We start from the raw sequence: 25,269 nt of genomic DNA on the forward strand, positions 1-25,269 counted from the left end.
ATCTTCCCTGATACCAGCCACGCAGTGGGGGGAGGGGTACAGCGATCATCCCAGATAATTCATGGCGGGTGGGCGGGGGGGGGCGTAGTTTGGTTTCTGCAGGGATCTTCCCTGATACCAGCCACGCGGTGGGGGGAGGGATAAAGTGATCATCCCAGAGAATTGGATGGGGGGACGGAGGGGGCCTTAGTTTGTTTTCTGCTGCTGAAGGTTAACAGGAAAACTCAATGGGCTTTGCTTCATATGTGGGAAAGGAGGGTGCAGAAGCCGAAAGACAATGGCTTACCATGGCCGCATGCAAGCCGAATTCTGTTGCCCAGACCTATGTCTGTGATCTCTAACACCAAAGCCACAGGCACTCAATATTAAGATGCAAAATGCGACCTTGTACTGAAATCACATGTGCTATGTAATGTGAATAGTGTTGTTCACCGTGAAAGAGTATAAGCATTGTTCTGTAAAATGTATCTTTTTAAAAACTTCTCTCCTTTTTTCCATCCCTCCAGAAGCTGCAATTTTTCAAGCCTCCCTCCTCCATCCCATCTCAGATAAGGCAGCGGAGAAAGAGGACGCGAGATGAGATGTTCTCGGAAATAATGGAATGCACCCGCAATGAAAGAGCTCATTTGAATGAGTGGAAGGACACGGTATCTAAGTACAGGAAAGATGCCAGTGAACGGGAGGTCATGAGGGACGCTCAAGATGAGAGGTGACAGGCTGCAACGCTGGGACTGCTGCATGATCAAACGACATGCTCTGGCATCTGGTGGAGTTTCAGGAACGGCAGCAGGATAACAGAGTGCCGCTGCAGCCGCTGTATAACCTCCCTTCCCCTCACCATGTTCCATAGCCTCGTCACCCAGATGTGTAAGAACATGGAGGGGGAAGCTCCGTGCACCCTCCCACTCCACCCCAGTGGACAGACCAACCAAAAGGCTGTCATTATATTGAATTTTTTCAGTGGCCTTTCACTTCCCTCCTATCCTCCTCCCAACCCCCACCTGGGCTACCTTGTCGGTTCTCTCCCTATGTTTATAATCAATTAATAAAGAATACATGATTTTTAAACGATAGTGACTTTATTTCCTTTAAAAGCAAGCTGTGATTTAAGAGGGGAGGGTAGTTTGCTTACAGGGAATGAGTGAATCAAGGGGACTGGTTTTCAACAAACAGAACTTTCACACTGTAGCCTGGCCAGTCATGAAACTGTTTTTCAAAGCTTCTCTGATATGCAGCACTTCCTGATGTGATCTTCCAATTGCCCTGGTGTCTGGCTGCGCATAATCAGCAGCCAAGCGATTTGCCTCAGCCTCCCACTCCGCCATAAAAGTCTCCTCCTTACTTTCACAGAGATTGTGGAGCACACAGCAAGCAGCAATAACAATGGGGATATTGGTTTGGCTGAGGTCTGACTGAGTCAATAACGAGCACCAGTGACCTTTTAAACGTCCAAATGCACATTCTACCACCATTCTGCACTTGCTCAGCCTGTAATTGAACAGCTCCTGACTCCTGTCCAGGCTGCCTGTGTATGGCTTCATGAGCCATGGCATTAAGGGGTAGGCTGGGTCCCCAAGGATCACGATAGGCATTTCAACATCCCCAACGGTTATTTTCTGGTCTGGGAAGAAAGTCCCTTCCTCCAGCTTTCGAAACAGACCAGAGTTCCTGAAGACACGAGCATCATGAACCCTTCCCGGCCAGCCCACGTTGATGTTGGTGAAACGTCCCTTGTGATACACAAGTGCATGCAGCATCATTGAAAAGTACCCCTTGCGGTTTATGTACTGGGTACCCTGGTGCTCCAGTGCCAAGATAGGGATATGGGTTCCATCTATCGCCCCACCACAGTTAGGGAATCCCATTGCAGCAAAGCCATCCACTATGACCTGCACATTTCCCAGAGTCACTACCTTTCATAGCAGCAGCTCGGCGATTGCTTTGGCTTCTTGCATCACAGCAGCCCCCACAGTAGATTTGCCAAATTGATTCCCGACTGACCGGTAGCTGTCTGGCGTTGCAAGCTTCCACAGGGCTATTGCCACTTGCTTCTCAACTGTGAGGGCTGCTCTCATCTTGGTATTCTGGCGCTTCAGGGCAGGGGAAAGCAAGTCACAAAGTTCCATGGAAGTGCCCTTACGCATGTGAAAGTTTCGCAGCCACTGGGAATCGTCCCACACCGGCAACACTATGCGGTCCCACCAGTCTGTGCTTCTTTCCCGGGCCCAGAATCGGTGTTCCACGGATAGAACCTGCCCCATTAACAGCATGATCTCCAAAGTACCGGGGCCCGCGGTTTGATAGAATTCCATGTCCATGTCCTCATCACTCTTGCCGCCGCGCTGCTGTAGCCTACTCCTCACCGCCGGTTTTGCAGGTTCTGGTTCAGCATAAACTGCACGATAACGTGCGAGGTGTTTACAATGTTCATGACTGCTGACTTGAACTGAGCAGGCTCAATGCTTGCCGTGGTATGGCGTCTGCACTGTTCACACAGGAAAAAGGCGCGAAACAGTTGTCTGCCGTTGCTTCCCTGGAGAGCGGGGGAGGATGTACCCAGAACCACCCGCGACAATGTTTTTGGCCCCATCAGGCATTGGGATCTCAACCCGGATTTCCAATGGGCGGAGGAGACTGCGGGAACTATGGGATAGCTACCACAGTGCAACGCTCGGGAAATCAACGCTAGCCCTAGGACATTGACGCACACTGCTGAATTAATGTGCTTAGTGTGGCTGCATATATTCGACTGTATACAATCTGTTTCCAAAATTCGAATTCTGTAAATTCGGATTAATCCCATAGTGTAGAAATACCCTAAGTGTGCCACTCAGAACTGGACACAGTACTCCAGCTGAGGCTCATCAGGGCCAAGCAAAGCGAGACAATTACCTCTCATGTCTTAAATACGACACTCCTGTTACTGGACTAGCTTTTGAGCTTACACAGAGCTCTTCTTCAGGTCTCGAAAAATAAGTCAAAATGTCATTGCTAAATGCAAGGTTTGAACAGATTGTTTAGCATAACACAACATAGCTACAACAACACTTTATATGGCACTCTTGTTAATACACCCCAGAACAAAGTTAGCCTTTTTTGCAACTGCATGACATTGTTGACTTGTTCCATTTGTGATCCATTATAACCCCCAAAGCCTTTTCAGCACTGATTTGTTCACAATGCTTTTGTATTTCTTCCCTTTTTAAAGAGTCTGACAATGATCTTCTTACATAAACCCTTTGACCTAATAAGTTTAGATATGTATGAGAGAACCCCCAAAACAATAGATGCTCAATAAAACTTCAGCCTAAAAGACATTTCAGTCTAATCTCAGTTGGCTGCAAGTGAAGTAATTACATGAATGCAGAGTACCGGTATCTCAATTTAAATGTGAACAACAAAAATGATTAAGGGAAGCAGAGATTAGCCCGTGGGGAAATATTACAACTACTACTTATGTATAAGCTTGACAAAGCAGTACCTGTGAAGAAAAAGTTACAAGACAAATGTCTACAAATGTTTAACCTAGGAGTTAAAAGAAGTGGTCAAGGGGTATAAACTACAAATAATATACTACAGTTAAAAGGAAAACTTAGTATATTTTGCCTCAAATGCAGCCTAATAGCAAGATCAATAACCACTCCCATGGAGAAAGGTGAAAGGTTGACTTTAAAATTGAAAGTGGTACTGGAGAACACTGCAGGGAGCAATTCTGCACGGGGAAGAAAATGGATTAATTGAGAATCTACTAAACACAGAATCTGGAAAAGAGCCGTGCGCCTACGACTGACATTTTAGTTCACTACCTTTTTCTTGTTCAACAATAATGGCCTGAAATTGAACTTTTCATAAACTTCAATTTTCTCATTTAAGGTATTAACATAATGAGGGAAATGACTAATATTTTACAGGAAAAAAAAACACCTCTGACTTATTTTTTGAAGGAAATTGCACACACTAAATACATATTGATTTTTATTAAATATTAACTTTATTTTATTAGACTGAATAATTTATGTTCCCATAAATTTGTGTTTACAGGCTCACCTATCAATTTACAGAGAGAGGGCCACTGATTAGAGTTGCTGACCATGCAAGAGTCCCCTGAAGCATCCAGGAATCATGTTTCAGCTCCAGAAAGAAATACATGAAATATAAAGAATTCCAACAACAGAGCAACTGATCCCTCTGACCTGCAGCAATTCACTTTCCTAATCCTATATTCTACTCTTTATCCCATCGCACCTCTGCTCCAATATTCACCCACCACCCTAAATTATTCTCACAAGTATGGACTTGCTCTAACATACAGTCATTCAAACGAATGCCCAACTTGCTCAATCTTCCATAAAAGCCCACTGTATGTTACCCCTAAAATCATATAAAGACATGACTATAAGTCTCTTTAAAAAGTTCATGTGATAGAAGTGAGACACTGCCTGGGACGCAAATAGAATGCCACGCCCACCTTGCTATCCTTGTCTGGTTTACTGACTGCAGTATTCCCACCAGCTGCTAAAGCATTTTCAGGAGAAGCAGGAACCCCAGCGTGAACACTCACAGCTCTCCCACTCAGGTCTCCATCCAAAGATGCAGAGGTGATGCTGGAAGAGTTTAAAGAAGCTGCTGCACAAGCCAGTGGAACATTTGATCGGTTGATATTCACAGCAGTGACGTAAGCAGCAGCATTTGGAAGCTGAGGCTGGAGTTGCTGGGAAGCAACAGAATGGTGGGGAATGATCACAGCTGCAGGGATAAGGCATGCTGAACTTTGAGCCTGTATCGGCATCACTGCTGCTGTAGGTCTTTCTTGGCTGTGTACTGCAACTAAGATAAGGGGAGGAAATATCATTATCAAAGACATATACACACTGAGACATTAGTCACTATGATATAACAACTTATTAAAAAAAGCTTCCCTCCCACCAACACCCCTCCAACCATGAAAACTGTAATAGTATATGTGGGTGTTATGACACAGATATCTCAACATTAAATGTACCGAAACAGAACAGAGAAAAAAAATTACCTGTACTGAGATTGTTGTTCTAAAAGATGTGGGTGCAGATATATATTCCACTCACATGTGCATGTGCCCAGCATACCAAAGCCTGAGAGTTGTGCCTAGAAGTAACCGTTGGGGCAGCACACATGCTTTCTGGTGCCTTGTAGTGCCTCCCATGGCTATTTAAGGGCAGTGCCACCCTGACCCCCTCAGTTCCTTTGCACCAACACAGAAGGGACAGAGGGTGGGTCATGGAATACGTTTGCACCCACATCTCAAAGAACAACAGTTATAGTACAGGTAAGTAACTGCTTTTTCTTCTGCAAGTGGTCACCGATGTATATTCCACTCAGATGACTCAAGCAAAAACACCAGCAGGTGGGGTTTGGAGTATACTTAAAAATGATTGTAGAACTGCCTTTCCAAACCTTGCACCTGATCTAGATGCAGTTATAATAGCACAGTGTGTGATGAAAGTATGCAGTGAACACCAGGTGGCAGCCCTGCAGATGTCCAATATAGATGTATCATTGAGAAATGCAACTAAAGTTGCTTTGGCCCTGCTCAAATGAACCACTGGTCTCTGTGGCAGTGTGGCCTGAGCTACCCCATATGCCACTGTAAATGCAAGAAGTAATCCATCTGGAGATGATCTGTGCCGAAATCACCTAACCTCCCGTCCAATCCACACAGGACACAAAAAGTTGAGGTGATGCACTGAATGGTTTAGTCCTTTACAGAAAGAACTCCAATGATCATCTCATATCCAGTGAATGAAGGTGCTGTTCATCCACATTTGAATGAGGCTTAGGAAAAATATAGGTAAGTATATTGTTTGCTTAAGGTAAAACAGTGAAACCACTTTAGACAAAAATTTGGGGTGTGGTCTTAAAGCCAACTTGTCTTTGAAAAACTGTGTATAGGGCAGCCTTGCCATTAGGGTCTGCAGTTCACTTACTCTCCTTGTGGACGTTATGGCAATAAGAAAGGCTGCATTTGACAGAGGAAGGAGAGAGAACAAGTTGCTAAAGGCTCAGATGGGAGGTACCATGAGGGCAGCCATCACAGCGTTAAGCTCCCACAAGGGAACCATTTCTTTATAGGCGGGAAAAGACAGACAACACCTTTTAGAAATCTAAATACCATGGAATGAGGAAAAATTGAATTCCCTTGGATCGGAGGGTGGAATGCAAACCCAACGCTAAGTGGACCCCTCACTGAGCTGAGAGGCAGACTTGAGGACTTAAGATGTAACGAGTAATCCAAAATAAACGCGAGCTAGCATCAGCTGGACTCCTTGAGCTAGTGATCAAACTGAAAATGCTTCCACTTGGAAAATAGGTACACCTAGTAGAGGGTTTTCTATTATTAAGTAGGACTCATTGAACTGGGTCTGAAAATCTTCCTTCCTTCTCATCTAACCATACAGCATCCAAGAGGATGAATCAGTAGGTCAGGAAGAAGGGGAAGAGATCTGGGAGACTGAACAGATAGACTTTTAAGGTCGGAGAACCAACATTGTCTTGGCCAAGCTGGTACAACAAGAATCGGGTTAGCATGATCTAGCTTCAGTTTGTGAATAACTTGAGAGATGAGTGGGACTGGGAGGGAAGCATACACCAGGACTGATCTCCAATTCAAATCACAGATGTCAGTTAAAGATCTTGGATTGAGACTTGATCTGGAGCAAAACTGATGGCACTTCTTGTTGTCCTTGTAACAAACAGGTCAACAGACAGAATGCCCCATTCTCTGAAGATGCAGCTCCAAATGCTGCTCTTCAGAGACTACTTATGACTCTGGGAGAAATTCCTGCTGAGGTGATCAGCCAACTGATTCTGAGCCCCCAGTAAGTGTGTGGCTGGATAAGTGATGCCTTCTTTCATGCAAAAGAGTCAAAATTATATTGCTACCTGACAGCGCTGGATGAAGCAGGAGCCTCCCTGCTTGTTCACATAATACATTGTGGTGGTACTGTCCATAAGCAGGTGAACCACTGTGCCCTTGATCTGAGCTCAAAAGGTCCAGCGTGCATTGTAAATTGCTCAAACTCCAGGATGTTTATATGAAGGGAGCTTCCTATTTTGTCCACAAACCCTAACCTTTCAAAGTCTCTAGATGTGCTCCCCAAACTATTGTGGTGTAGGGTGACCAGATGAGAGGAAGAAAATATTGGGGACACATGGGAGGGGAGTCACTGGCGGAGCAAAAAGAAAAAAAGAGTACTGCGAAATATCAGGACAAATATTGATCGGGACGCAGGACAAATGCCCAGATATCAGGATGGTCCCAATTTTATCAGGACGTCTGGTCACCCTATTGTGGAGCCATCAGTAACTATAGTCCTGGTCAGTGCAGGATGGGCAAATGAAACACCTTCACATGCATTGACGTGATGTGCTCACCACTCTAGGGACTCAACGATCACCAGTGGCACTCAGACAAGCTTGTCTAATGACTGACAACTTGGGAAACAGACTAACTTCAGCAAGTATTGAAGAGAATGAAGATGCAATCTCACATGCTGGACTACTGCAGCCATATGATCTAGTAACAACAGACAAACATGAACCGTAGTTCAAGAGTGAGACTGAAGGGACAGACATAGGTGACGAATTGTCTGAAAACAATAGTTTGGTAGAAAAGTCATTGAACTCAGAGTCCAGTAGGGCTCCAGTGAACTCAATTATTTCTGCTGGAATTAATATTGACTTCCTTTTGTTCAAAATCAGCCCCAGTAAATCAAAGAGACGAAGTGTTAACTGGGCAGGAATGAGGACTAATGCAGTGTCCCAGGCCTCAGCGAGGCTATGCCTACTGTGAGGAGAGGCAGAGACAAACCTTAAATTTTTAAACTTAACGAATTTCTGGGTTTTCCTTTGTAAAGAACATAAATAATATGAAGTAACATCAAATACTTACTTACAAGAATAATAAACTGTAAATTACCATCACAATAAAATAAATTTGTCAATACCACACTGTGTCTCCCAAGAGGGAATCGGCTACTTCTCTCCCTGGCTGCCAAGTTTGAATTCACCTCTGGTGTCCCGACTTCACCTCTCTCCAGCCTGGCAATGTTTCTTCATTTGACACTACAAAGAGCCAGACCTCTTTCCAACGGTTCACCTGTGAAAGAGTTCTTCACCTGGAGAGCCACACCCACTGGCCTACTGCACCCAAACTGCATTCCCTCTGTTAGCATCCCAGTGGTCAATCTCACTGTTCATACATTCTAGGCCCCTTGTTGCCCAGCTCCTTGTTCTTGGCCCTTCTAGGTCCTGCTTCCTCTAACACAACTTCCTCTGGCAAATCCCCTTTTTACCCAGCTCTGCTCTCTTTTAACCTCCTTCTTCAACTGCCTTTCAGCTGTCTCTATGGCACTTTCTGAGTCTTCTCCCCAGCTCAAGCTGCCATCTCATTGGCTATCTCGCTTGCCAGGATAGCATTCTATGCTGTTGCATCATAGATGCAGGCCCTAATACTAACCATCTTGGTTGAAACTGGAGCAGGTGCTAGTACTAGGGCCTGGGTTACAACAGTTTTGCTTCAGACTTGTGCCTCAGTAACCAATCATCCAGGTAAGAAAAGACATGAATTCCTATCCTTCTGAGATAGGCTGTCACTACTGTCATGCATTCAGTAAACACACGTGGGGCTGATGATAGTCCAAAGGGAAGACCTGTGTATTGATAACACTGACATGTTACTACAAATCTCAGAAACTTCCTGTTGCTTGGGAAAATTGCCACATGAAAGTAGGCATCCTAAAGACAGATGGCAGCAAACCAGTCATATGCTAATGTGGGGACAATTATAGCTAAGGTTACCACATGGAATCTGATATTTGATGTATGTGTTGAGGCCTTTAAGATCCAGAATGGGTCTCACCTCTCCCTTTGACTTGGGGATCAGGAAGTAATGAGTAGAAGCCCTTTCCCTGATTCTGAAGGGGATCTTCCTCTATAGCTTGTGAAACAAGAGTGTGGATCTGCAGAAGGAGCAGTGACTTGTAAGTGGGGTCTTGGAAAAAAAAATGGGTCAGGATGGTGGGAAGCGGGGATAGACAGAAATTGGATGGCATAACCCAATCCAAAGTGTTTAAGACCTGCTTGTCCATGGTTATTGCTTCCCAAGCACCGTAGAAGTCGGCAACCCTGTCTCCAAATGGAGGAAATATCATGGGGATAATTACAACTGGAATACTGTCCTCAGTAGGAGAGTCAAGTTAATTGCATGCCCAAAGCTGATGAAGAATAGGCCAGTTTGTTGAAATTTGAATCAGAAGACCTTCTCCTTTGTGAGTTAGATCTCTTTCTAGAGAAATCCTGCTGTCTAGCCAAATAAGCGGACTGTTAGAAATACTGCTGCTATTGTTGCTGATCTCCATATCTCTGACACTGGGTATAAACTCCCATTGAACATAAAGTAGCCTGAGTGTCTTTTAAAGAATGTAATGTATGCAGGTTACTTACCTGTAACTGGAAGTTCTTCGAGATGTGTGGTCCTTATCTGTATTCCACATGTGGGTATGCATGTGCACCATGTACCCAAGTCCAGAAATTCTAACAAGCGGTGTCCACTGGCCTGCAAATGCACAGCAGATTTTGTGTCCCAGCCAAGGGCACAAGAGGTAGTGTGAACCAATGTCTCTTCAGTTCTTCTGACCACGAATCCAATCGGATCCAAAACAGAGGGGATGGAGGGAGGGTAATGGAATACAGACAGGGACCATAAAGCTCAAAGAAGTTCCAGCTACAGGTAAATAACCTCCATTTCTTCTTCGAGTGCTGGTGCCTATGTGTATTCCACATAAGGGTGATTGACAAGCAATGCTCAGACTGAAGGGCTATGTGAGGAAGCTTGCAGTACTGCAGTTCCCACTGGTGCATCCTGAATATGCACATAATGTCTAGTGAATGTGTGGATGGCACTCCAAGTGGCTGCTGTGCATATACCTCCTATGGGTACATCCTGCAGGGAAGCTATAGAGATGGCATGTGCCCTCCTGTGTTAGGAGAAGGTGTATGTGCTAATCTGTATCACTTTATGATGCACCCACTTAGAGATTCTCTGAGAGGATATTACTTGACTTTGTGGCCTTTCTGCTACGGTGAGAAAAAGTCTTGATTTTTTAATAGGTTTGGTCCTTGGCAGATAGAACACCAAGGCATATCTGAGGTTGAGGGAAGAAAGTATTTTCTCTTCAGCAAAAATGTGGGGTTTTGGGAAAAGGACAGATTAGTGGATACTTTGGTTAGCATGGAATTCAGAAATAACCTTGGGGAAGAATTTAGGACAGAGATGAAGGGATACCTTTTCGTTATGGAAAAAGTGTACCAGGAGGGTCTACCATGAGGGCTCCCAAATCACTCACTTTCCTGGATGAAGTGATAGCAACTAAAAATGCAACTTTCATGGACAGCTGGGAGATGGAGCATGTCAGCTATTGTTCACACGGTGTTCTGGTGAGTGTTGATGGGATGAAATTGAGGTACCATTGAGATGTACGTTTGACTACTGGTGGAAAGGTCCTGAGCCCTTCATGAAGTAAGAGTGTGTGTGTATGTGCGCGTGTGTGTACGTACAGAACATCCATCCACTGGAGGGAGGAAGGCACTAATCACTGTGAGATGGACCCACAGGGAGCTAATGGAAAAGCCTGGGTTTTTAAGAGATAGGAGATCATCGAAAATGATCAGAATACTTGCAATGCCTGGAGAAGGCTTATTACGCTGCATCTAGATACAGAAACATCTCCATTAAGTAAGATAGCAGGTCCAAGTTGAACCTTTCCTATTTTGGGAAAGAATAGCTTGAATGGGTGTCAAACAAGAGCATTCTACTTCCGATGCCCAACCAAACACCAGACCATGAGATAGAGCAAGTCCAGATTGGGGTGTCTGATTTTAATCCCTGCCTCCCTGAGATCTGGAAATGGGAGGAGATGACATTTTCAGGAGCTCTGGGAAGCAAAATTGCCTACGCCATTTGGTTTCTAGGAAAATGATAACGGCCGTCATGACAGATCTTTCTCAGGACCTGTGGTAGCAGGGGAATGGAAGGAAAGGCATATCTGAGATCATCTGGCCATGACAACAAGAGCGCGCTGTCTTGAGAGCCATTGCCCATAGGGGAAGTTTTTGTTCATTTGGGACACAAAGAAATCCCATTGAGGTGTACCCCACTGAGTGAATATTTCACTTGGGACATAGTGGTGAATCTCCCACTTTTGGTCTGCAGAGAAGTGCCTGCTCAGGTGGTCTATTAAAGGGTTCTGAGCACCTGGGAGGTATGTGGCTTAGGGCTTGTCTACACTGGCAAGTTTCTGCGCAGTAAAGCAGCTTTTTTTGCTCAAACCGCAAATATGCACACACTGCAAGCCACTTTGTGCACAGAAACTCCTCAGTTGCAGCACTGCAAAAGAACCACATCAACGAGAGTCGTAAGGCTATTTGCACAGAGGCTCCAGTGCTCTATTGCCAGTGTAGACACTTGATTGCTTTCTACCGTAAAATTGGGCTCTGGAGCTGTCCCATAACACCTCAAGTGACTGCTCTGCTCATTGTTTTGAACTTGGCTGCCCTGGAGACATGCGCCTCTGCCCTTTCAAAGCACCGTTTCTGACGGACAGCTGTTGCATGGTGTGCTGATCTGCTCAGGGACACAAAGCAAACCATGTTGAACAGTGTGTGTGTGTGTGTGTGTGTGTGTGTGTGTGTGTGTGTGTGTGTGTGTGTGTGTGTGTGTGTGTGTGTGTGTGAGTGTGAGTGTGAGAGAGAGAGAGAGAGAGAGCGCGCGCCCAGGGAGGGAGGCGGGGGCTGATGTTGGGGTTTTCCCCCTCCCCCAGGATTGGTTGCTTCCTGCCACTGTCTGAACTTACAAGACAGGATGCTGACACTCTCTCTGTCCCCCAAAACACACTGTCTCTCTCCCCCCATCCATATACACACACACTCCCTGTAGGGTGACCAGATAGCAAGTATGGAAAATCAGGATCAGGATGTGGGGGGAATAGGTGCCCATATAAGAAAAAGCCCCGAATATCAGGACTGTCCCTATAAAATCAGGACATCTGGTCACCTAACTCCCTGTCACACACACTTCCTCCCCGACACCGCAGTTGAAAAGCAGCTGGCAATGTAGTAGGATGCCCATGGAACAACGGGATTGGGAAACCTGCATCATGTGATGCTGTGCCTGCCCCATGAGGCATTGCAAACTGTTCCCAAAGCACCCTGCAGCCAGTTGCACAGTGGGATAGCTACCACAATGCACTGCTGTCTTTGCTGTTCAAGAGCTGCTAATGTGGATGCGCTCCAGCACCACAAGGAGCACAACGTGGACACGCAACAGTGGTTTAATTCCAGCGTTTTAATAAAAGTGGTATAACTTGTGGCGCAGAAACTTGCCAGTGTAGACATAGTTAGATAGTGATATGGTTTCTCATGCACCAATTCCAAAGCCTAATTGCTTTCAGGCAAAAGGGAAGAGATCTTGCTCTACCCTGTTTGCTTATGTAAAAGACCATGGGGATGTTGTCTAACATCACTTGGATATGATGTAAATGTATAAGTGGAAGAAAGGTTCTGCAAGGCAGGTGGACTGCTCTCAGTTCTAGTATACTGATGTGCACTCTGGCCTCGTTAAGGGTCCTTATGCAATGTGGTTGTTCAGAAGGGAAGTGTCTGTTATGATGGTGACATTGGGACTAGGAGTGTTTAAGGGAACATCCATTCTTACTCTCTCTGGATTTGATTAACAGGTGAGGGAGGTGATGAATCTGGTGGGAATGGTCACTTTGGTGTTGATATGATCTTTGGTGATAGACTGACCAGAGCCAGGGGTGTAGACATCATAGATGAAGCCTGGTGAACAGCTTCACATGAGCGCACAAGACCATATGGCTTAAAAGCGAGAGGCATATTCTGATCATAGTTTTTGGTCTGTGAGTAATCTGTGCTTACTTTGTTTATGCAGGTGACCAGGACTGCTAGAAGATGGAGCAGAAACTCTGTCGCCGACTTGACCTCTTGGCAGGAGAGACTTACCAAGAACCAATCATCCAGATATGGGAAAATTGTAACTCTGGTGTCTCATTTGGGCTACCACCACAGACAAAACTTGTGAACATTCTGGGTGCTGTTGCTAGCCCAAAGGGAAGGACTCTGAACTGGAAATGTTCTTGGCCCACCATAAATCGTAGGAACCTTCTGGGGGAATGATGAATGTTTACATGAAAGTATGCATCCTTCATGTCAAGAGCCACGAACCACATCCCCTCCTGTAGTGAAGAGATTATCGATACTAACGTACCCATCTTGAATTTCTACTTTCTAATAAAGCTGTTTAGTTGCCAAAGGACCAGAATGGGTCTCTTTGTGGGACTAGAAAATTTGGGGAATAGAACTCTCTTCCTTCATACTGAGGAAAGATGCACTCTATTGCCCCTCACTGTAAGAGGGTGTCTGCCTCCTGATGAACAATCATCTCATGAGAGTGGTCTCTGAAGGGGGATCAGGAAGAGTGGTTGTGAGGAGTGAGGGAGAAGAACTTGATGGAGTTTCCTCGATGAATAATTTCCAAGACCGAAGTCTGTCATGATCAAGCCCCCATTGTGGGTGAAGAATGTGAGATGGCCTCCTAAATAATAGGGGAAGAGGTGGCTAGCATCAGTGGTGGTTGGATGTCTCAGTTGAGACTCACCTAAGTAGCCCTTTGTAGGAGACTTGGAATGGGTAGAGGTTGTGGTGGTCGAGGGAGCCAAAAAGCAAGGCCTCTGAACCTCTGATGTTTCACTGCAGGCTTGGCTTGAGGAGAGCATGACCTTGACTTATATGTTTGTCTCTAATGTTTTCTCTTCGAGGCCAGAGCATAAATCCCCAAGGAGCACAGAGTCTTTGACAGGTGTAGGGACTCATCCGTTTTCTCATTGAAGAGATCTGAGTCGTCGAAGGGAAGATTCTGTATGGTATTCTGAAACTTTCTAGGGAAACCTGAAGACTGTAGCCAAGAATCCTTCCTTATGTCTATACCAGAGGTCAGTCCTGTGGATGCCATATCTTGCTACTAACTTACCCTCCTCTATGAAAGACTGAAATTGGGCTTTGTCCTCAGTAGGAAGCTTGTCCTTAAAGTCCACCAGCCTTGAATAGTTGTTAAAATCATATTTAGCTAACAGCCTGATAGCAATACAGAATGGCAGGCCCATAGATCAAAGACCTTTCTCTCCAGGAGATCCAACCTCTATGAGCCCTTGTCTGTCAGGGTGGTCCTTAGATGTTGCGACCTAGCCCTCTTCATTGCTGCCTGTACCACCAGAAAGTTGGGTGCAGGGTGGGAGAAAATAAATTCAGCTCCCTTTGTGGAAATGAAATAGCACCTCAGCTCTTTCAGGTGTGGGGGTACAGGATGCTGGAGTGTGTCATACCAATCTAGCCAGCTCCAGGATGACCTTGTTAACTGGAAGATTACAAAATATCCAGGAACCAGTGTTGTGGGTCCTGGACCACCTCCTGCTGTATTGGTAGGTCATTGGCAATCCTCTGCACTAGCTCTTGGTACTGGTTATGATGTCCAGCAGAGATGAAGAGTAAAGAGTGACCCCTTGATTCAGAGACAAGGATGAGATTCCCGCTGATACCTGTGGATCCAGGTCAATATCCTCTCCTCCTCATACTCTGACAGATCCGGTGTGTGCCGAGAAGGAGAAGTGTGGCCAGATTCCTGGGTCGGTCCCTGGCAGCTGAGAGAGTCCCATGAGCCCCAATAAGGCCAGAAAGAGGGATCAGCCATTTGTGGGGAAACATGGCAACAGGTACCAGGGGTCCCTAGGGAAGTCACATCTGGAGGGGTAGCATCCAGATCTCATTGACTTCCTGTTAGAGTCCTCCAAGGAGATGGAGGAGTGGCCAGAAATTCTGACTCATTAAAGCCTGAAAAATGCTCCCCTTCCAATGGTGGGGCCACCAGGGCATGCCGGCCCAATGGTTAGAGATGAGAGGGTTCCTGAGACACCGAAGTAGTAGTATCTTCTGGAGTCGTAAGATCCCTCAGGAGGGCTGGGCTGGAAAGGATGAGAGACTGAGCTGCAGACAAGGAAGGAAGATATCCTTTGGTGTAGTATATGTCTCTGTATGTCCCAGTGTCTGGGGTGGGGTTGGGTTGGGGGTTTCCGATGGTCAGAACCAATGGTTCCAGCATGCCTTGAGACCTAGTGTGTTCCTTAGATGAGCAAGCCAGTACCAATAAATCCAGAACTGCACTCTTAAACTGAAATGGCAGATTATGGAGCTGGGCGTCACCAACAGAATCAGAGGAGTTTTCTTTTTACATGCTGTACCCTCCAACTTAGGGGTTTTCAGCTATGCTGGTCCCTTAGGATCCACACACAAAGGCTCACCTGACTTTGACAGGCTCATGAAGTGATCGTGTTTCTTGTGGACAGTACAGGACGGGGTTCTGTCCTTGCGACCATGAGAGTGCACTGTACTCTCATGGGAAGCCTTGGAGAAAGAGTCCTTGGGCTTAGGAGCTGCAGACTCTGCTCTTAAGCTCATGCTTGGAGGGATGCAGTACGGTCTACTGGGTCCTATGTACAGAGGGTCTCCCTTGCCCAGTTCAGAATGGGGCCTCAGCCTTCTTCATAAGGTGTTTCTTTAGACAAAACTCACAAGTTTCGTGCGTTCTTGGTGGAAACAAGACACAAATACTGCACTTAGTAGAAATATGCATATCATCCAAGCCACAGAAGCAACATTGGTGATGGTTGCTCTCAGAGAAGAAGTGAGGGCAAGAGATACAATTTTTCAACCCCGGGACTCTGGGCATAGTTCCTAATTATGGGGAGGGAGTTCCCAGAATGGGGAAAAACAAGCCATACTAACGATAGTACACAGTTATATGCTAATATAAAAACTATGAAGTATAAAAACTGTTTACAAATCTATTTGCCAATTCTATCAAGAGAAAAAGCAGCAGAAATCTGTGGGCACAGGGATTCTGACTCAGGCCATGTGGCAGTAAGAAGGAACTGGCGAGGCATAGGACCGCATTGACTCTGTCCTTGGTCGGGAGCATGAGGAGATCTACTGTGCTTGTGTGGGCCAATGGACACTGCTTGTTAGAATTTCTGGACTTGGGTGCATGGCACAGATGCGTATCCATGTGTGGAATACACACAGGGACCAGGACTCGGAGAACTCATCTGTTTTCTCATAAAACAAAAACTGATCTTCAAAAGGTAAGTCCTCTAAGCGTTGTTGGACCTCAGGAACTTTGCCAGAGCTAGCTGAGGCCATAATCCTAGAAGTGGTGTACACCACATCCAGTGTTGACTGTAGTGACATCTTTGCCACTAGATGGCCTTCTGCAATGAAAGCTTTAAACAATTCCCTGGAGGATTTCTAGCAGCTTATCCGTAAATTTGAATATAGCCTCCTAATTTACAAAATTATATTTTGATAATAGCACTTGCTGATTAGAAATGTGCATTTGTAAAGACACAGTTGAATTAATTTTCCTTCCCATTAAAACTAACCTCTTTGTCTTTAGGCATGGACTTATACCTCCCTTGTCACAGCCTCTCGCTTGATGCTGTAATGACAAGAGAGTTAGGGGCTGAAGGTGAGTGAAAGCACTTGAAACCCTGCAGAGGAACATAATACCTTTCATCAGTACACTTCGCTGTGGACAGCAAGGGAGTTAGAGTATGCCACAAAGTCTTCATAGGTTCCAAAAGCACTTAATTTACAGAGAGAGAGCTACCCTTCCTGAAACTGACAGCTGGAGAAGGTCCATCAACGTATGGATGTTCTCCTGAACAAACTCAGCCTGAATGCCCTAGGCTGTAACCATTCACCTCAGGATATCCTGATACAACTTAAAATCCTCTGGCACAGGAGAAGAGGATTATGGAATCATTCAGTGAGGAGAAAAAGGAAGGAAGAGAAGATAATCAGCCTGTCTGCAGTGTAGGTGGTTCAAAAGGGGAGACTACCAAAGGGACTGGTGACCTTGCCCTGGACTGAGCAGATGATCAGGACTTCGCAGATTGAGGAACATCCCGAGGGTTCCAGAGAGGCCACTGAGGATAAGGATATGGCATTGGTGGCAAGTAGGAACTGGGCCAAGAGCCCCTATCCCTACTGCTGGAATAATGCCAATCTCAGTACTGATGGTGAGCCCCAGGAAGTCTCAAAGATTTTTGAGACTGGTACTTGGAAGGGAAAGGAGAGGTGGAAGATGTCCTCAAACTCAATCTTGATGAACCTTCCAAGAGCCTGGTGGCAACGGAGGAGCCACTTCAGGTGGAGCAAGCAAACATCCAGCCTCTTCTGAAGCCCAATATGCAGACCACATCAGTGCCAACACTAAGGTAGCTGGCATCTTGGGTACTGGTTGCAGCATTGCACGTATGCTTGGCAATGGAATGGACTTTGGTACTGGAGATGAGGCTGGTACCAATACATAAGGCTTGGTCTACACCGAAACCATCGTCAGTACTGAAGTCAGTACCTGCCGTGATGAGCTTTTAAGTACCGAACAGAAGGCTGAACTCAGCTCTGCATGCTGAGTTTTAAATGGTACTGAAACAGTGCTGGCACAGGGAATACTCTGCAACCAGTCCAGCCAGTGCTTAGTATACAAAACTGAGTGCCCCTGAATTAATGGAGAGTCAGGAACAGAAAGGCAGAGCAAGTCTGATGCTGCCAGATATGCCAGTGGAGCAGAAACAGTCAGTGCTGACATCACCAGATTCAATGAATGTTCCACAGACAATGTTGGAATCAGCAGTATGGTGTCCAATCGCCTTAGTACCAGAGAGGAGCTAGATAGCCTAACTCTGTTCTGTATTCTGAAGGAATCCCTGTGCCAGTCTACTCCTTTCAGTAGAGGAGGAGGAATCTCTCCAAGCTCTAGACTGGCCCTGATCCGTTTTGAGAGTCCTCCTCCTCAGAGGATCAGAGAAAGGAGAACAATTTATCTTTCTCCTCAGAAAGGAATCAGAATCTGGCCATGCAACAACAACCTGTGCTGGTTCCAAAGTTCTCTGAGGGGCTGGACGATCTGTGGAAGCACCCTTCCCCAAAACAGGCCTCATGCCCTGCTCCATAAGGTGTTGCTTCAGGTGCAGGTCTCTAGCCACCTGCATTCTCTTTCTGAAAGCCTTACAAATGGGGCACTTCTGCAAGACACAAACACAGAGTGTGGGGCCATTATTAGGGATAGTCACCCCACATGATGGGTTTCAAACCTGTTAAGGGCATCAAACCTGACTAAATCCTACTTAACTAAATTACTACTAACTAGCTAAATACTAAGGGTACATTAAAACTAACTAAATACACAAGCTCACAGCAAAGCACCATGACAGTAAAGCATGAGACAGATACCACACAGAGCACTTCAATTCAAGCAGCAGGGAGTGAGAAGGAACTGAAGGGGGTCTAGGTGGCACTACCCATAAATAGTCATGGGAGGGGCTATGAAGGGCCAGAAGGCATGCATGCTGCCCCTAAGTATACTGCTAGGCAAAGTTCTCTGGCCTTGGCATGCTAGAGATTTGCACACCTAAGTGGAATACACATCTGCAACCACTTGAAGAAGAACTAATCCAAGCCTGGTACTCTACCCACTTGCATTGGCCAACATCTGAAATTTCATAGGAAGACTAATAACTGCACCTAGCAAAGCTGTACATGAAATAATCACACAGTGAACAAACCTAGCCACAGTGCAATCCTCCTAGGGGAGTGCAGCTTCCTTCCTTCAGTGTTTTGGAACTTGAAGTTCAGATAGACTTTTGAGGTTGGTTCACATTCTCCTCAAATACCAATCTGCTCTAGTATTTCTGTTACTAGTGACATTTTCAGGCTGCTTATTGGGATCCCTTTGCAACACTATGTAACCACAGCATCTAGTTCTTGATTCCCCTGTTCCCCCCCCCCCCTTCTTTCAATTTGGGCAGACTGAGTCAACATTGTAGCAATTCGCTCATACCTGGCTAAGACAGACATGATTCACAAATCTGATACAGCTCTTCAAAAACAGAAGAGCACCAGACGTCTTTTCTCTCACTTAGGAAAGGAACGGTCACTAAATGATATGTATACTTTAATAGCTCTCCTTTAATAGACCATCTTCGCCTCCCAGCACCCCGACGTCTCCTGTAGTACTATGAACGCTTCAACAGGGAAGTTTAGGAGAGACAGGGCCTGGCCTGGACTCTGCAGTACCAAAATTTTTTTATTACACTGGATTGGTTTTTCTGCCTTGCATTAATCTGAGAACAATAAGTTACTCAGCAATTCCAGAAAAGTGTATTAGAGTTTCAGAAATTATCTGCCTCTTAAAAAAAAAAAATCCACATTATCTGACTGACCTCTTGCATCAGTGAATTTCACAGGCTGACTATGTTCGGTGTGAAGCACAAGTTCTTTTTACCTGTTCTAACAGCATTGCGAGCCTGGTTGACGGTCATTTGCCCCGACATATGCATAAGAACCTTGGTTTGTGGACTAGTTTGGATATGTGCTGCAGAAACGACAGCAGTTGGGACCACATTGGAATGGACTGTCATGCTGTTCCCCTGAAGTTTCTGTGATGTTCCACCAGCAGTGGAAGGGCTGACCATGGTCATCACTCGTGCTGTCTGGCCAGCAGTAGACATGGGGACTTTTGCTTGCGAAGCACTTGTCACCGTCCTGCCAAAATTAAAAAGCCCTTTGATTCAATTATTTAAAAAACAAAAAAAACAAAAACGAAAACATAAGTAGTTACTAAAAGGCGATGCTCTTCATATCATTGCTGGTTTTACGTTTAAGTATAGCATACAAATCAATGTGAACAACTAGAAACAAAGTAAACTATTCAGACACTTGCTTAAAAAAAATCATACCTTGTGATTGGTGCCACATAATTGCCAGGGAAAACACCAATCTTGCTTGTATGCATGGAGGTTCCTTTGAACCAGCCATCTTGACAACGTTCAAAGACTAAAAACATCTCCCCCTTTCGCAGTTCCAGTTCATCCTCTTTTCGAGGACTGTATGGATATATGGCAATATACCTAGAAGAAAGGAAAGCACATGAATCTCTCTTTATCTAATGTTTCAACTAAGGCTGTCAATTAATCGCAGTTAACTCAAGCAATTAGCTCAAAAGTAATTAACTCAATTAAAAAAATTAATTGCGATTAATTGCAGTTTTCATCGCACCGTTAAACAATAATAGAATATCAATTGAAATTTATTATTAATATTTTGGATGTTTTTCTACATTTTCAAATATATTGATTTCAATTACAACACACAATACAAAGTGTACAGTGCTCACTTTTTTAAATAAATATTTGAACTGTAAAAAACAAAAGAAATTATATTTTTTTATTCACCTCATACAAGTACTGTAGTGCAATCTCTTTATCATGAAAGTGCAACTTACAAATGTAGATTTTTTGTTGTTACATAACTGTACTCAAAAACAAAACAATGTAAAACTTAGAGCCTACAAGTCCACTCAGTCCTACTTGTTCAGCCAATTGCTAAGACAAACAAGTTTGTTTACCTTTATAGGAGATAATGCTGCCTGCTTCTTATTTACTATGTACTATATATATGATATTATATATAATACTATATACATTATATTTATATATTCTATACTATTTCTTTTATCTTTTTTACAGTGCTAATATTTGTAATCAAAAATAATATAAAGTGAGCACTGTACACTTTGTATTCTGTGTTGTACTTGAAATCAATATATTTGAAAATGTAGAAAATATCCAAAAATATTTAAATAAATGCTACTGTATTATTAACAGTGTGATTAAAACTGTGATTTCCATGTTTTTTTAATCTCATGATTAATTGCAATTTTTTAAAATTGTTTCACAGCCCTAGTTTAAACATAAAAAGGTACAAAATCACTTTCTTCCACTTTCCTGATTGGGTAAGAGTTCAAAATGAAGGGCAACAATTAAAGACTATAGCATGACAGGTGCTGGGATATCATAACCCCAAGAAATGCCCATGCCATCTAATGACACACCACCAATCATCCTGTGGCAACTATAAAAAGAAGTGCTATTAAGGGAAAAGTATTATGTTAAATTTTTAATCAGTTATTATGTGTTCCTTGTTAGTGTATGTTATTAAAATTAATGTACATTAGAAATTAACTGAAAATACGAATTGTAAATTTTGTTATTTACTGTAGTTTCTTTTTCTGGGTTTCCTAGCCATTAAATTCTTCTCCACGCCTTCCCTGCCCCCGCACACACTTCTTTTCCTTTCTGTGAGTATTTATACTTGGGACTGAAAGACCAGATTCAGAAATAAACAAAATACTTCTGAATCAACTTTTTCTTTTTAAATCAGAGAACTGGGTCCCTACAGTGCAATTGAAGTGCTGGAGGGAGATGTGCTATGTTGCTGGAAGCTTACGCCTACAGAGTGGCTGCTGTTTCACTTTTAAAACCCACTTATTTTCCTCCTGAGAAGCTACAGCTTCATCAACCTTTTACCCCCAATTGGGGATATTGCAGATTATGTATTCCTCATGCCACCTGATCTTAAACCAAATTTTGCACCCTCGATAATCTGTATGTTATTCCTGGATAACCAGAAACTTCTATGCTCAAACTCTGTTCACTATTTTTTTAACATCATCTTAATAAAATTTTTAAAACTATGGAATCATGACTGGAGGAGGAAGGGAGGGAGGATTGTCAGTCATGTCCTCTCCTTTTCTGCTTCTTTTTTTAAAGATGCATTTTACAACTATTTTTGTCCCCTTCCTTCCTATCAAACCTTTACTGCTTCCACCGGTCCAACAATTTGTGCAGTCCCTCACCTGCATAATCTACTCTTCCAGATTGCTCATACAATGAAATTTTCAAGAAGAGAGATGTTGTCAGGACCACATGTTATATATAAAATATTTTTCACCTGGCAATATTACTCGTATTTTATTGTATTGGATAACACTAGCTAGCAGCTTTCTGTCTTCGTTCCAAACTGCCACCCACTAATTAACTTAACTGTAGAATCCTCATTCGAACTGCACTTGTAACCTGCACAGGCAGCCTGACAATGAGATGATGATATAACATGCCAAACAAGATACAATGCTTTCTGTGTTCTAGCATAAATTATTCTACATGGGGATGGTCTTTTGATTCCATTTATAGTAGATGACATTGAAGAAACTCACTCAGGACATTGCCACTTGTGAATTAGGTAGTCCTCATCCCTAACTCAAGGAAAAGAAAAGTACATTCACTCTCTACATGATGAATATTCCATTTATTTGTATTTTATCCACATAATACAATGCAGCAGCATGCTATTATATTTACCTATGCTATAAATAGCCTTCAGCATGAAGACTGTTAGGGGAGATCACATATCAACTCCATTGTGTTGCTTTTGTTTCCTAATTATACATACTGCTTTCTGGGAATTTTAGCAGGACTCAGGCCAGCTGGTGAGTCATGAACATGTTCCAATTTATATCTGAAATGACTTGTCTTACTATATTTTCTTCTCCTCTTTCCCCTTCCCTTCACACCTCCCTTCTGCCCACTCCCCAAACTCACAACTGGTAACATTTCAATTTCACTTACACACTTGGTCGAGACTGTGGTCGTAAATGTGGTGTTTGGTCAGTTGTTCCTGATGCAGGCCTTTGTACTACTCCTGAAGAAGGCAGCCCTGAAGATGTTGAAGCAATGATTGTGGTAGACGAAAGAGGTGGTGGCGGAAGGGGGGGATTCATATTCTAGTATTAAAAGAAAAAAAAGAGCAAGAGAAAATAGAGTGTGTTAAGATACTGAAAAAAGATCTTTAACAGTAAACTAGTTGAGCACAGCATTCTACCATCGGTTGGTAAGCCATAACTGGACAACTAGGTTTGTCTCTCTTTTTCCAGTTTAAGATCTTGAATTCATCATAGCCAGTTAAGGAAACAGATAAGCAATTTCCCAGCACAGGGGAAGCTGAAAGTATTGTTTCTAATTATAACAAACAACATTTTCATGAGAATTCTTAACAAGAATCCAGAAGCCTTCCAAGAGGTAGGTTTTACATCCTACTGTTGAATAGACTTCAATCCCTGGTTGTTTTTGTAGCCTGAAGCTGAAATGCAATACACAATTCAGCTGCAGTTCACCCAAACCCACTCCTTCTAGTGGAAAATTCCCTTTGATGTGTGGGCTACAAAAAGCAAGACAATAGTAGACCACAGTCACTGTGCTATTGTTGCCACTTTCATTTATTCTTCTATTTAGAAGTGCCAGCTTTTGAAATTCAGTATTATCAAGACTGGTAATCTTTAACAAGCACACCAATGAAAAGCTGCAGTTCCTTTACAGGCAGATCCTAATGGGGGTTCTGTCTACAGAATTCCATTCCTTTTGAAAATCAATAGAGTAATTGTTACCTTCTTCTGATCTATAAAACCTCAGATAATTCTTTAGGAGCCTGTGTACTGTCACTCTTGGGAAAACAGGCTCACACAGGGGCAGTGTCCCCCCCCCCCCCCTCTTTCAACCATACCATGTAAGAACTCAAAACAACCCCGCCTCTCTCCTCCCAGTGTATGATACAGAAAGCATAAACTATTTTCATCTATCAACTCTACTGTAAAACAATCCCTTAATTTCTAAACAAATTTCTGAACCATTCCATTGTTCATTCAGTTTTGAAGACCGCAAATTAAAAATATACATTGACAAAATGTATTGTATGCCTGTCTGTTCCAATACATCAGCACATAAATATAAATTGCTACCATGACATTCAGAATTAAAATTACATTCAATCAGATTTTTTGGCTGAACACTGGTTTGTTAAGTTTCTTCTTTCACATTTTTCTAAGAAAACATTCCTACAAGATGCCATAGCACCACACACAGCGAGATTATCATCATACTGCATTCAATGTATTAATAAAAGACAATCTTGCACTTTCAGTATTCAATAATGAACTACATGTTAATAGTTTTCAAAACCTAGCAGAAATGGTCACATATCATTCAGCCTTATAAGCACAATATAATTAAAATTTATTCCTCCAAAAGGTTTAATAATGGTGTGATCCGTAAAGTAAGCTGTGAAACAGTTATAACTTATTTTCATTTAAATCTTCTTCTTATTATATATACAGCCTTGTGATTTCCAAATAAATCAACTGTACCCAAGACAGAATGTACATGATCTCCCAGAAGAATGTAATATGTGCTATGCTAGCAACAGTTATTTACATTGGCCAGATAATGGATTAGGATTCTAGACCAGTGAAACAAAAAACCCCAAGGTTTTAAAAAATGTTTGGTACTGGATAACAAAACTATCAAAACTACTTTATATTATTTTTGTTGACAAAGTTATTTATAGTCCAGTTATATAAAGGACAAGAAATCATTTGGAATTTACAAATTCAGTTACTTTCTTAACACTTGAACTGTAACATTCACAGATGTTACAATACCACTGGCATGGAAGTGTATGGTGAGATATCTCTTGTACCTTTTTTGTTCTGTTAATATACTTAATTGCACACTAGTACCATAGTACAGAATCTCTGTTTTGTTTGTTTTTAAATAAAAACAGACCATGGAAAGTACTTTGCTGAAGAAGGTTAATGAAATGAAACTAATGGAGTTCAACACCTTAAGTAACTATGACAACAGTTAGACTGCTGGCATACTGACACAACTGCATATCAGGCTGACCAATATTGTCTCAGGCCTGGTCTATACTAGAAAGTTACGCTGATATAGCTACATCACAAGGATTGCAGGGGTGGTGGGCACAGGCTACACTGAAAAAGCCCAGGTGTAGACACAACTACGCTGAAAGAAGAGTGCTTCTGTCAGCAGAGCTAATGTTATTTGGGGAGATGGTATTACCATACTGATAGAAAAACATCTGTCAGCAGACACAGTATCTACAATAGAGGGCTACGCCAGCATAAGCTCCGGAGCGTGGACATGGCCTCATTGTTTCCTTGTATCGCCTTTGTCTCCATCTGTTGTTTCTTGACTTAAACTGAAGGTAAATCTAGACTTATGGTGGAGTGTAGAGTACAGACATTGCATGCCCAGCTTGCATGGGTGTAAATTCATAAATTCATAGATTCTAGGACTGGAAGGGACCTCGAGAGGTCATCGAGTCCAGTCCCCTGCCCACATGGCAGGACCAAATACTGTCTAGACCATCCCTGATAGACATTTATCTAACCTACTCTTAAATATCTCC

At 43.4% G+C, this 25,269-nt stretch overlaps 1 protein-coding gene across 3 annotated transcripts in view; it reads right to left on the minus strand.

Annotated features, from left to right (window-relative positions):
- SH3RF1 (SH3 domain containing ring finger 1) overlaps window positions 1–25,269 on the minus strand; it is a 159,577-nt gene that overhangs the window by 26,046 nt on the left and 108,262 nt on the right. For 2 of the 3 annotated variants that reach the window (XM_034770971.1, XM_034770970.1), the window contains exons 7-10: window positions 22,635–22,789; window positions 19,905–20,075; window positions 19,451–19,710; window positions 4,469–4,827 (exon numbers count right to left, since the gene is read on the minus strand). In XM_034770971.1, the coding sequence (XP_034626862.1) occupies window positions 4,469–4,827; window positions 19,451–19,710; window positions 19,905–20,075; window positions 22,635–22,789 (945 nt within the window). The remainder of the gene's footprint in view (window positions 1–4,468; window positions 4,828–19,450; window positions 19,711–19,904; window positions 20,076–22,634; window positions 22,790–25,269) is intronic. The other variant, XM_034770972.1, reaches the window with a different exon arrangement.

Source organism: Trachemys scripta, chromosome 5 (genome assembly GCF_013100865.1).
Source record: "Trachemys scripta elegans isolate TJP31775 chromosome 5, CAS_Tse_1.0, whole genome shotgun sequence".
NCBI classification, from domain to species: Eukaryota; Metazoa; Chordata; order Testudines; family Emydidae; genus Trachemys; species Trachemys scripta.